General features: G+C 31.6%; 1 protein-coding gene across 2 annotated transcripts; it reads right to left on the bottom strand.

The window, feature by feature from the left end:
• Nucleotides 1-2,291: 2,291 nt before the first annotated feature.
• On the bottom strand, nucleotides 2,292-8,652 carry LOC100815470 (protein SMG7L). Of its 2 annotated transcripts, none has more exons than XM_006597377.4 (6): nucleotides 8,282-8,652; nucleotides 6,900-6,996; nucleotides 6,200-6,802; nucleotides 5,986-6,108; nucleotides 5,672-5,874; nucleotides 2,292-4,712 (listed from the first exon to the last, which is right to left on the bottom strand). In XM_006597377.4, the coding sequence occupies exons 2-6, from the start codon at nucleotides 6,957-6,959 to the stop codon at nucleotides 2,693-2,695; spliced, it is 3,009 nt and encodes a 1,002-aa protein (XP_006597440.1). In that variant the 5' UTR covers nucleotides 6,960-6,996; nucleotides 8,282-8,652; the 3' UTR covers nucleotides 2,292-2,692. The 2 variants fall into 2 exon arrangements, with proteins under 2 accessions (XP_006597440.1, XP_003547150.2); XM_003547102.5 differs by having other exon boundaries at nucleotides 2,292-4,709; nucleotides 8,282-8,566.
• Nucleotides 8,653-14,418: the final 5,766 nt, after the last annotated feature.

The raw sequence follows: 14,418 nt of genomic DNA, 5'->3' as shown, positions 1-14,418 counted from the left end.
GCGTCCAAAAGCTGCCCCTAGTTTTTTCTATACGCCAGGGAAAAATCCTAACGAGTGAAAGGAACACAAGGTATCCAGTGGGATGGGCATGGAAAAAAGAAGTTAAGCATCTTTTTATCTGCACGACAAGAATAACATCGAAGAGGAATGAATAAAAATTAAATGATTACAATATAGTAAGGCTAGAGCTCTATATACATCACGTCCTCCAATTTGGTCATGAGAGAAATGAAGTTCTTGTTACAGTTCCCCTGCTGCTCATGTTTCTGTTTCGTCAAACAAAAGAAAGAGAAACATAAGAAGACAAGAGTCAATGACAAAGGGGACAGACATCTTCAGCCAGCAGTATGTTCCTCATGACTTCCTAGAAAATTTGGTTGCTGTAGGGTTCATCAACTAAGAAAAAATTCACCAGAAGTTATTTTCTGACATTCCCATGAAGTATGCTTATAATATAAATCCTCCCAATCTAAAGTATATTATGTCTTATTTTGTAATGTTCCATAGTTATTTGCTTTCTGCTTGTCTCTAGAATCTAGATGGATCACTTTGCAACATTTGATGTTCTATAGAGACTAGGCCAGTTTGTATTGAACACTGCAAATGCAAGGAAAAGCCTATGCAAACTCTAATTGACAAGGGTGTCATAATTTAGATGCATTTAAGACCCTAATGATATTGTGCAAGACATGCTAAAAATCATAGTTGCATTAACCTGCTAATGATCTTGCTCTCACACCGAAACATCAGTATCATAACTAGTGAGTAACATGCAAGTTTTAAAACTTGGAACAACTCTTACAAACATAAATGACACATCAGAAGACAGTACAGAGTTATTAATGCGAAATTTATGAATGGTCATCATCCAGTACAATGCATGATTGTGCGCGTTGGGAAACCACACAATAAAAGTGAGTGAATACTGCAAACAATTTTAGGATGACAAGAAGTAACAACAAGAACAATCAACAAAATACTATCGACAATCCCATATATTAATAATAAACACGTACCTATGCGTAACTATGTTAACCTCAGAACAAATTGATAGGAAAATTTTAATCTTATGATATGGTTAAGAAACTCCCGAAGGGAAATTTACGAAATTAACGAGAATGAAAATTCAGGTAAATTCTTTATCTGAATTCAAAATCTCAAACGTGATGGAACAAGAATAATGAAGACAATCAAGTGATACACATTTTTTAGAGTCCCTTTTGACGAAAACTATTAGTAGTTAAACAAGACCAATACAATCGTACTTGTATAAATCTTTAATTTGACTTTGTCACACGTATTTGAACAATGAATACGACGTGGCCATTTGACTCTACACTCTCATATGTGTATTTGCATCTTTCATTTTTGTTAGAAAATATTAAACTATCATTTTATTATTATGGAATCTGAAAGTTATTTTTTATTGTTATAAAATGTTTATTTTGGAAGTTATTTTTTATTGTTATGAAATACTTATTTTGAAAGATAATTTTTTTATTATTATTATGAAACACTTATTCCCGTAACTATTTTTTACTGATATGAAATGTTTATCTTTAAAGCTATTTTTACTATTATGGAACACCTATTTTAGAAGATAAAATTATTTTTTATTATTATGAAATACTTATTTCAAAAGCTATTTTTTATCGTTATTAAATATTTATTGTAAAATTTATTTTTTATTATAATATGAAAAGGATAATTTGAGATTTTAAAAAATTTGACAGGTGCAGGATTCAATATAGGAGTTGCAGGATTCAAATCCCTACAACAAGAAAGCACTGAGAATGCTAGGCCCAACCTACCTGTAAGATACAGACCCACCATTTAAAAAGTCAACTTTAAAGCAATCCATTTAGTGCCCTGAAATAGGAAAAACGAAAGAAGAAAAAAAAAAAAAAAGAGTCAAAACCCAGTTACAAAATCTAATAAGCAGGGAATTCACAAAACCCAGTTACAAGTATAAACTCATTCACAACAGGAGCTAAAGCTCAGAGGATAACTGGTTTGACATATGATACGTACGAGTATCCGATTCTATCTTCTAAACAAACGTAGACGCTCCAAATTTCTGCTTTCCTTCTTACCTTTCCCTTTTTAAAAAAAAAAAATTATTATATATTTTTTTATGCATTTGCTAAATATTGACCTCACTTTTGATTTTATGCAAAATTAAAGGTGGGATCAGGCTTAAAAAAATTGTTTTTACTGCCACCACAAGGGTTAAAGACATATGGCATCATTTACTTGGCTTTCCTAAGCAATAATTTTTGGATATAACATACTCAACCATAATTCTGGCATCATATATGCCTTTATAATTTATATCTCACCGTAGATAACCACATATATATCAGCAAACATGGCTAGTAACATGTTTCAGAAATATGTGTCCACTTCTAAGAACGATGATTTCCTCCTCTAACTATACATATTTTACATGCATATCCTAGAACAGATGATTAAGAAAAGAAGTGTAGATTTCCATGATATAAAAACTGGAATGGAGGATACTTCACCCACTTTCTTTGAAATTCCTCAATTCATTCAAGAAATGACCGAAACATCTCTATGCATAAATGCACACATCTTTCCTATTTTGATGCTTGGTATGGAACCAAAGTGCACAAAATGACAAAAAGGTGTAGAACTCTGAAACAAAAGTTTCAGATACATGTTCTAACTTCTAATTTCCCATGAATGTAGGCCCTCTGACATTAGGATCTGACTGGAGTCTCCACTCTTTCTCCTTCAGGCACTCTAGTAGAGACTGTGGCTCATTTCTCAGGTCTGTCACTACACCACACCCATAAGGGCTTGGTCTTTGAAAATTGTTGTAGACACTGCCTTTGTGCTCACCAAAAGCAGACAAAAAACCTGGCTGCACTGGTGGAGGCCCTGGGGGCTCCATGTAAGTGTACTGGTTAGAAGACAAAGGGGGGTTGTTGTTCCATGTATCAAATTGACCAAACCTGTAAGTATCATGGTAGAGGAAGTTGACATGATTTCCAGGACCAGGAGTATTCAAATGAGTGGGTTGCATGTTATTGTTAGTCCTTTCAGGTTTGTAATTTTCTCTGTACCAACGAAGCCATTCTGAAGAAGTCATTCTGCCAGGTGGTGGATATCCACTTGATAGAACAGGAAATCTAGGATCATATCCATGTGGTCCATAAGTAGAACTCCAATCTGGATAACCACTTTTTGGTAATGAGTTGTCAGTAAATAATGGAGAAGATAAACTAGATTGTGCAACACTAAACCATGCAGCATTATAAGGTAGTAATGGAGCAGAAGGTATTGGAAGGGAATATGTAGCAGAAGAGGAGTAATGGGAGTTTGAAGACTCATCCACTGAACTTGTGGCTGAATTCTCAGCTTTATTGATGGAAAGACTGGCCAAAGATGAAGAGGCTATTTCCTCAATGGGCTGCAACCTGTGCTCACTAAGGCCATTTGTCCCATTGTTTCTGTTGGGGCTAAAGCTTCCTCTATCAAGGACCCAAGCATTGAGAGAAGGAGGGCCAGCAGAGATTGGGGCTTCTGAGAAACTATGCGCATTTGATTCTCTTGTTGAAGGTTCTTGTTGTTTGAATGATTTGTCACTCCTGACATCCAAAATGCTGAATTCCCATGGATCACTTTGAGTTTGAGCTGGATTTTGTGCCATAAATAGAGAACTAGCACGGCGCAAACAATCATCGGACAGTAAGCTTTGGCTGTCCTTGTCTTTTGGTGACATCTTGTCATCAGTTGAGATAGAGGGGTGTGATGGTGCTGAATTATACCTTGTGAGAGGTCTGAAGAGAATAACTTCCTCTTCTTCCACTACAGAAGATTTTCCATTGGTACTTAGATTATCCTTTATCATCCCTTTACCATGTTCTCCTGTGTCTTTGTTCGTTTTCTGATTAGGCTCTTCCAATTTTGTACTATTGCCGTTGGACTGCACAGTTTCTGTTTCTTTCTTGTCAAGATCTTGATCTGATCTAGCCACATAAAAATTACTTCCTAATTTATCACATGTAATCCACTTCTGCCAATTATTTGAACTGCTTGCTATCTTCATTGCTACTTCTCTGATGCGCTCAGTACGCAATTCAATTCCACTTTCAAAGTTGTCTATGTGTTCCCAATTACCGCAAAAATCCAATGAGAGATGTGAACAAGCTATAGGTACAAAGCCCCTCAACTCATAATCCTCCCAAAGAGGAGTTCTATGAAGATGCTTCTCGGTTTCCTTTTTATCATCCTTTAGTTGATTTAGAAGTGCAACAAACACATCAAAAAAATAAGAAATAGCTATTGTACTCTTTTGATCGGTTGCACATACTTCATGTATGCTTGAACACCACTCCACAAAAACAAGCACTGAGGGCAACAAGGGGCAATGTATCAAAGAACTAGCCTTTAGGCATCTTTCAATGAAACGTCCCATCAAGCTGAATGCAGCAGTTAATGCCAGCTGCATTAACTGTCCATCATTTTTGTTTTCTGATTCATCTTTTCTAAGTCTATCAATCAGATTCGTTAGGGAAAATATGAGAACAGAAACTACTTGTATAGCTCGGAAAGGACCTCTTCTGGCTAAATCCATTTGACTATAGGATTCCAACATGGTCTTTAGTTCTGCATCTTCTAGCTCCATCGTTTTATCCAACTCTCCAATTGTAGATGCCAATGCAATAGAGAATTCCTCTAAACTGCTTCAGGAGATAAGGGGTAAACGACATCAGAACACATAATAAAAGGAACTAAAAGTACACATTAATATACAATCATGCATTATATGGGTAATTGTTGCCTTGTACAATTTGGCCTGGCACAGTCTAGCATAAACAAACAACGCAGGCATATGATGACACTACTTTGAATAAAGACATAATACTCAATACTAGCATAATATGGAATCCAATGTCTACGTTTTCTCTCTCAAGTCTCAAAATCAACTGCAAATTTATTTATCCGAGCAGTTTAACTGTTCATTAGCGCTACAGAAGATACAGGCCCAGAATCAGTTTCTTCTCAATGCTCCTGAAGTCCGAAAAGAAGACTGAGAGGACAGGGGGCACGGAAGTTAAGTAACAGAAATGGTAGTCGTGGACTGGTACCTCAGTACTGCATACTTTTGGTAATCCTTATTGTGATCCCTCACGCTGGGCTAAGATAGTCTCTAAAGTGCTAGCGTGACCGGAGAGCAAATAGCAATGAAATCTCTTAAGCAGCTCATAATTCAGAAGAGCACCTAGATTTCTAAATATTTTGCACTTCCAATAATGAAAGTATTTTTCTTTTGTTCTCCCTCTTATTTATAAGGGACATGCATGCAGCAATAATCAGTGTAATTAGAAACTTATCATCAGTATCTTCCTTTTGAGGTAGAGAAGGAATAAAATAGAAAAGCTCTTTATATGATACTCGCAACATAAAATGTATCCACACCCAAGGAAATGTAAATATTAACTGCTTTGAGGCTACTTGAAACGCTACACAATAAATTAGTTATTAACTGTGAACTTAGCATATGTGTTCAAGAAGAAATACTAGTCAAGGATACAGTGAATATGAATGACTCAATTTGACAAGAGGGAAATACAAAGAGTAAAATAGCAAGACAAAATGCAAAGAAAATTTTAAAACAAAATAAAATGAATCCAAGATATACCTTGACGATATGAAGAGGAAGCTTATTGTTCTGACCACAAGAGACCATAACTTTGCAAAATGATTACTTTTGCCTTCAAACTTGTTGCAGTTTGAGCTATCATCTTCCCATTGTGCCTTGGTCTCTTCACCAATTCTTCGAAAAGGTTTCAAGAAATCTAAACAGATTTTGCTGGAAACATATTCCAGAGGAGATGACCTGTTCTGCAAGATCATTAGAGACACTTGAGAAGATGAAAGTATAAGAAGCTTAGAAACATTGAACAATAGATAGACTGAATTGCAGTGTATTAGAGAGCCTTTATATCATATTACCTTCTCAAACAACAAGATAAGATTGTTCCAGGCATCAGGAAAAGGTTCTTTAACCGCTAAACTTCTTACACAATGGTAAAGAGCAAGAAATTCATCACCAATATATGTTGCCAGTACAGCCAACTGAGAATAAGCAAAAATTTGAAAAAAGGAAACATAAATAGAGGATAAAAGTTTCACTTATGCAACACTGCAAACGATAAGAAACAGTTACCTGATTTTGTGGGTTACCACTGTCTGGCCAAATCCTTGTTGCTTCCAAATAATGGGTGGCAGCAACCGACCAATTATGATTTTTAGTATCTGGGTTTTCACATTGTTGTTTATACCTGGCAAGATCCCCCATACAAACTAAGCAGCGATGACATAAATACTGGCATTTCTGCATGACATCTGGTTCAACAGAAGTAGAGTTCCAACCCATTTTATAAAACAAAGCCTCCACTGGGACTCCATAATGTTTTCTAAGTTTTACAATCAGAGTTTGGTAAAACTCAATAGCTTCTGTCAGAAATATCTTGAATAACTTTAAATGATTGCAATTGTCTCCCTGCACAGCACGATTTTGTGGCATTCCTGATTTTTTGCTCTCCACATTACCAGAGCTTTTCTTTATTATTTTGCGAAATTCATCAATATGCTTATAGTGCAGCTTCCACAAGGAATATTCAACATCCTGAAGTTCTGAGAGCATGTGGTTACTCAAGATTATTCTCTCATAACTAGACCGGACCTTGTGGTACAAGTCTTGAGCATCAGAGTGCAGAAGGCCTTTGGAATGGATCAATGCCCACAACTGCTTTTCAGAATTCCCAATCTGAACAATGAACATTACACAAAGTTGAAAGGATATCTATTAAGTTACATTTCCCAGACCTAATGCATAAAAAGGAATACTAGTTTCAGAAAGTCACCTCCGAGAGAACTTTTTCTTCTTTATGAATTCCTGGCAAAAGCGATGGATTAGTTGCCATGGTCGAAACTGAAGGGCTTCCTTCAAAGGTGACGCATCTGCTTAGCACAAACCAGACCTATTAGTTAGTAGTACCATTCTTGGTACAAGGATAGGGAAAATTTTTCAAAAACTAACCGCAAAATATGAATATAAAAATGTTAATCAGCAACATGGTTGAAGGTCTAGATATAATGATGCCAGAAAGACACATGAAATTTAGTTCCAATGCTAAAATTTAAATTTCTAGAGCATTGAGAGCTTTTGATGTTCTATTCAATGTATCCATGGAAATTTTTATTGGATTCTACAACTACCATACAACTCAAAACTTGGATGAACTTTTGTAGATCAATGACTGTGGTCAATGCCATCATTGATGCAATTGCTCCCCCTTATTTAACGCAATACATGGCCACCATTATATGAAGTACACTTCTGTCATGTGATTTTTATTAAATTCTAATATAAGCACAGAGTAAGTTCTTTATATTATGAGAACAAAGCACGCTAGACTCCAATGTTCATTTCAACATCAAGCAAAATTTAATGACTGAAAAAATGGGTAGATCGACAGGAGTTTTGAGAGAAAGGGTCAGTTTGAGGTCCCTTTAAAGAAAAACTCAAGGATGCGCGATAAGAAAAAAAATAATAGTATAAAATAAGCAAAAAAGAAAAGGGACAAGCCCCTGAGTTTTCCACCCCAAATTTCAAGGGATACCAAACCGACAAAAAGAATAACAGACAATTAAGCACATGATACCAGGAGCCCAAGTACCTTTTCTTACATTCAGGGAAAACACGCATCCCTAAGTAAAATAACTAACTCTAACTCTAAGGTTGTGATCTATGCAGATCACTTCTTAAGAAAAGAAACGACAGTGGCCTTATTTGTGCAGAACATAATCATCATCTTTGAGGATAAGTACATATGAAATAATTCAGGAAAGAGATAACAATGTTTGAGAAAAGAAAGTATAGAGAATACAAAATATCTCAATACTAGATTTTTGAGAATTAAAGTATCAATCAGACTTGCATAGCAATTTTCGACCTCCCCAATATCCATACTACACACTAAAATACAACATAAGGGGAAAACATGGGAGAACAATAAAGTTTTTAGGAGTTGCAAGTTTCATGACCAGAACTAGAATTGTTAAAATTAAACTGCCACCACAACCAAATAACATCAATAATAATAAGAAGAAAAATCCACATCAACGAAGAAAAACACAACTTAAACAAAAGAAGAAGAAAAAAACAGATTTTGTTATCCTTTAAGGTAAATTAAGAAACTGCACTCTGAAGATGAAAGATAAGAATTTAGAAAGCAAAGACTACCAAATGAAGAAGATATTCGTGAGTGAAAAATTGTAACTGCAGTTAGCCAGCTGCAACAAATGAAGCAGAAAGTGAAAGCAAGAACATTGATGGAAGCGGAGAAGGGAAGAAGCAAGAAGAGTTGGACCACTTGCAGGGGTTTCAGTCGTGAAACAGACAAAGTAAAAAGGTGGGATTGTGATGAGGAGACTGAATACAAGACAACAATCTTAACCATATTCTGGCTTTTCATATAGTTTTTTTTTTTCCTTTCTACTTGTCAAGAAAAATGTAAAACGAATAAATAAAGTGCTTTATCATAATCTATTTCTATGACTAAATATGAAGGATCACTTTGTGAACCAAGACTAATTATCTGTGTGCCTCAGGACACAATGACTTAGTGATTCACGGTATACAAGATCAATTGTACAAAAGGCCAATAACGTAGTAAAAACACATTTTACATCAGATAAAACATATACCTTGAGCTTATGTGGAAACACATCTCAATTTCCTACATAAAGCGTTTTAAGAGAAATATTAAGAGTTTATTTAATTTTTTACATAATCCTTCATTACTTAAAGTATTGTATTGTTTAAGAAATTTCTCCCCCAAAAGTTTTAGGGACAATCATGTCATTTCAATTGCATAAAAAAGGTAACAAAAATTTTAAATTTTAAATACAATTAAAATAACAAAATTAAAAACTAAAGATACAATTAAATGATTTATTTGATTCATGAATTTAATTAAAAACTGTAGCATTTGATTTACAATTCATTCAATGTTGATTTAAAATACAAAATCAATTAAGATTTTCTTTTTTTTAAGAAAATCAATTAATATTTTCTATTAAAAATATTTATTATACTAATATATCCTTTATTACTTAAAGTAATATACACTATAAAAAAATCTCCCTCAAAAGTTATAGGGACGATTAAGTAATTTCAATTGCATAAAAAAGTATAAAAAATTTAAAATCTAAAATACAATTAAGTTATTGATTTAATTCATTTATGTAATTAAAAACAGTAACATTTGAAATACAATTCACTAAATGTTGAGATATTGGTTATGTCAAAAAATGATTGTGAACTCTAGAATCTTCCCATGACTAACTGTTATAATGAGACTTGGTATTCAGCTTATATCTAAGACGGTGTATAACCATTCAGTTCGAGTTTAAAGGGAACAAAAACTATATTCTACTTAATTGGTGGAGGTCGAGCCCATAGGTTGTGGATTAAAATCTTGAGCCTGGTCTAAATATGGAATTATGAGAGGATTTAATAATAATAACAATTATTATTTTAAAATTATATTTACAGTAACTTTTTTTTTTTTTTAAATCATGATCTTTATACGAAATAATCTCAAAAAATAATGACTTATCAGAAATGGATAGTCCTAATGACTAATATACGAAATTATATTTTTATACCGACAACTTATCAAAAAGTAATCTCAAATAATAATGTCAACCAATCAATTATCCGAATTGAAGTTGATTAGTTAGTCCATACTGTTAACTAAAATCTTCACTGACACAAACGTTCTACCAAAGCTGAAACCAATTGACGAAGTAGGCTTGAACTATAACATCAGAATTCGAATAAAAGAGACAAATACCATCACACAAAAAAAAGTGAAGAAAAAACAAGGTATACATTCATAATATAAAATAATTTTATATTATTTTTGAATTATAAATTATGATATATAATAAATTTATTAATTTTTATAATAATTATTTTAAATATCATATTAACAATAATTTTTTATTAATTGAGACAACATAAATTTTTTTACACTTATAACACAGATTCTATTAAACTTAAAAGTTGAAAAACTATACAGTCCGTTAAGCCTAATACATTTAATTATTATATTTACTTATGAATTTTTAAAAGGATTTCCTAAACCCCACATGAACCGTTAGCTCACTCCTAAACGTTGAAAAAATGGTAATGAAAATTCAAAAAGATATATGTTACCTATTAATTTTTTTTATTAGTTTAAAATATATGAATAATATTTGTTAACGGAAAATGTATACATTTTTTTTACATTCTCAGCTATAAATGATTAAATAAGATTTTTTTATTTTATTGCGACATTTTCAATGATCTAATTTTACGCCATATTGCACATAATTATGTGAGTAGTACTTTCATTTGGTGGGGATATGCCAAAGGTTTGACCGCACATGTGTGCATGATCGAGTGGCCGTGCTGAAGGGTAGTTGGGAGCTCATGAATTCAATTCAATTTCCAAATACTCTCATAAACTGAAGAATGTCTTTAGGTGAGTGGCTGAGAGCCACAAGACTCACAACTTAGCTAAAGAGTCATCTGATAAATTGAAGTACCATAATATGTTTTATTTAAATAATTTATCGAAAAATGTATTCTGAGTCTTATATGCATAAAATTTAAAATAAATGTTAAATTGCAATATATTCACGGTATAAACAAAATTGTATATATATTATCTAATTACAAATTATCATCTATAATAAGTTTTTTAATTTTTATAATAATTATTTTAAAATTATATATAAAATAATTTTTAACTAGTTGATAATATAAAAATATCAATAAATGAAAATTAAATTCTTAAAAAAAATCTTTATTTTAGAGGCATCTCGATCTAACAATTTTTTTTATAAAAGATGAGACACCAATTAAAATAGGATTCTTAATTTGCAGATAATGCTATTCTATATATGTGACCAGCAATTAGAATAGTTAGATAATTATTTATGTTAATAATCTCTCTCTCTCTCTCTCTCTTTATATATATATATATATATATATATATATATATATATATATATATATATATATATATATATATATATATATCATATGATAATATTCAATATCACTCGTGCAAAAGAGTATTTTTGAGCTAGGATTTCTTAGCTAAGTTGGGAGCTTCTGAGAGATTTAAGTTTTTTCAAACTCCTCGTCCACGCCTTGCTCATTGGCTTTATGGCGGATTCTACAGGAGCTGTTCATTGAGATTATAGTTTTGTTTGTTGCTTCGCATTTCTTTGTAACAAAAAAGAAAGAGTATTTGCTAACAAAATTAAAATATCTTCCTATCATTATCATTATCATATAAAAATCCAAACGGTGAATTCTTTTCCATGGCTGACTGTTGCAAAAAGAGTTATATATAGCAATATGTTTTTCTTGGGATCGGTCTTTCCTTTTTTATATCAATGCTATTATGCCACCAAATTATCTTCGCATTTAATTAATGTTTCAGATAGACATAAGCTTTTTGACTGGTGTTTTGATTGTCTAATACCTAAAATAAAAATAAATAGGTCAATTTAAAACTTGCACGCTTTATCTTACTAGTGTGAATAAATCCAAAGAAAAGCTACCAAACTGAATGTTAAACGCATACATTAAAACATATATTGCTTCAAATTATTTATATTTCATCAAAGCGGTTTGCTTTAAATTAAAAATAACACATGTTAATTACTTTATACTTATTTATATCGTTAAAAGTAGGTTATTTCTTATACCCTTAAACTTTGATTCTTCCACATAGATATATATGTGTCAGAGATGTGAGTCATTGATGGAAGTGTAGTGTAGAAAGAATTTTCCGTACGGAAAAGCAAACCACAAACCACGCGTAGCATGCCTTTGTGTTCATGATCATGAGCATAATCATCTCACCAATTTGGGGTTAGTTAATATCCCAACCCAATTTCTAGTCACATGAGTTTGGTTAAGAAGGATGGAGATACAAACTAAAAGATCACTAACTTGGATTATTAAACATTTTCTATGCATATAAAATATTAATGGACATAGAGACGTTAGGGCTGGGGGGGCCTACGTAGTTGTTGTTTGGTTAGTGATTTGATATCCGTTTTCATGGCGAAATTCAAAGTTGATATTATTCATGAAACATGTTCCAGGGTCCCACTTGTCTCGTCTCCATCCTACAGCAAGTGCTTATAATTGAGGTGATCATCTCTGCTGATGAAGAAGCTGGAAATATCGTGCTCTTTGAATATTGTGAATTGTTTTTTTGTCTCATTACTCATAGCATAGAAATTAATATGAAGGAACTAATTAAAGAACTGAAAGAAGCCGGAGGGTATATAGCTTCCTCGCCTTCTTCAGTGATTTGCAATTAATTTTCTAGTAATGCTAGATGCAGCTATATCTGCTGCATTGGTTATATTGTCTATCATTTGAGCTCTATCGATCTTTTAGTATAAAAAAAAGTATCATTTGCTAACGAATAAACTTAATTCTATCTAATTTGATCAAAGTAGCTTATCAGATACAATAATATATGGATCTATATTAATTATATGATTTATTATTTTTCTTATACATAATAATACGATTTATTATAATAACATTTTATGTCGATAATAAATATTATATTTGTACACTCAAGAAGATAACACATAAATTAAAAAATGTAATAAGTATCTTATTTACATTAATTTTTTTAAAAAAATTCTAATATGACATTTACTGTTATTTTTTTGTTATTTATATTAAGTATATAAAATATTTAAGGATTAGATAAGGACAATTATAAATATATTAATTAATATTATCTTAACATTTTTCTCAATATTTAAGTCTAATTTAATCTTATAAAATCAGCGGATAAGGGCCGCAGACGTGAATGCAAAATTTTATTTTGGCTGGATTTTATTGTTGCCGGAATGAAAAATTTAGCAATACTGTTTGATTAAGGAAGATTTGTTGGAGTCTGATTATTTGTTGGAAAGCCTTAAACAACTTTCTAACGTAATCGAGTGTGATATATTTCTATTTCTATATCCTTTAATTTAATAGGTGGTTATAATTTTATACAATTGTTCAGTTGCTGATGTACCACCTGAATGATATCTACGATCTCTCAGTTGGAGTCTACCCATTTCATAGTTTTAATGAAAATAATGTTATAATCTTAGGAGCTGAGGTTAACAAATTTCACAAGCATGACATATGGCCTAAAATAACCTAAACAACTTTGTTGACATTTGTAAATGAAGAGGCAATTTTATTTGTGTCCTACTTATAGAAAGTTACTGTTAAATTTACGAAGCTTATTTATGATACACAGGACAAGATCGACAAGAATTTACTGTATAGGGTTTAATGAAAGTTTAGTTTTCTCTTTAAAAAAAATAACTTAAAAATTTAATATTATACAAAATATTTACGATCACAAATAAATTTCTATACTTTTCTCCGTTTAAACCATATCTTACTTGCATGTGCATGTAGTCCATGTTAGCTAAATCCTTTATATAAACTTATCATATATATAACGTGTCCAATGAACCAAAGCGTGAAGCGTTAAAATGAGTTTGACAGGCATATTTCTATGGAGGGTTTGTTAAATAGTGTTGGTACGAATACTATCATACGGTTAAGGAATTAAAAAAATGTATTTATTATATAAATAATAAAAAATCATAATAACACATTTTTTCGTCTTCTAATTAAAAATATTTTTATTTTAAGTAGTTTTAAGACACTGACTATATTTTTCTTTCTATAACTTTATGTCACTCTTGAATGGAAATTTATTTTCCTAGATGGAAGTCTCAGTGTGCACAGATATCCTACGTCCAAGTGAAGATACTACTTAACTTAACTAGTCGCAAAGATGACTTTTTGACCCAAGTTCTGGTTAACGCTGGAGAACAAATTCTTCCTAATCGTTCTAGAGCGTTGTGAATTATGAATTGTATTAAAGGCTTTCTTTTCGCTGTCGTGACAGCGTGGAGAAAATGCAAACACAACAAATTTAAAGTTTGTTTGTTTGTATTTTTATGATTTCTAAAATATTAGAATTTTAAAAATATGTTTGATTTGATTTCTTGTTTTCTGCTTTTAAGAAATAAAAATATTATATTTAAAAAATATATATATTTTTAGATTTACTTAAAATTTTATTTTTTATAATCAAATTTTCATTTTATTTAAAATGAAAATTTTAATTTCAACTAAAAATGAGATTTTATTATTTTTAATTTTTAATTTATCTAGAAAAATATTTTTACTCAAAATGAATACAGAAATTTTATCAAACATAATTTCATCACCATATTATATCACCATTTTTTATTTTTAATAAAAATAAACAAAAAATA

Source organism: Glycine max, chromosome 15 (genome assembly GCF_000004515.6).
Source record: "Glycine max cultivar Williams 82 chromosome 15, Glycine_max_v4.0, whole genome shotgun sequence".
NCBI classification, from domain to species: Eukaryota; Viridiplantae; Streptophyta; class Magnoliopsida; order Fabales; family Fabaceae; genus Glycine; species Glycine max.
The sequence above is the reverse complement of the archived record's forward strand: the minus strand, read 5'-3'. Positions and strand labels throughout refer to the sequence as shown.

Coding starts and splice junctions, on each gene's coding strand:
- LOC100815470 (XM_006597377.4), bottom strand. CDS start 6,959: ATGGCAACTAATCCATCGCTTTTGCCAGGAATTCATAAAGAAGAAAAA. Junction 6,803..6,899: donor AAGAAAAAGTTCTCTCGGAG/GTGACTTTCTGA, acceptor TTCATTGTTCAG/ATTGGGAATTCTGAAAAGCA. Junction 4,713..5,671: donor TTCCTCTTCATATCGTCAAG/GTATATCTTGGA, acceptor TATCTCCTGAAG/CAGTTTAGAGGAATTCTCTA.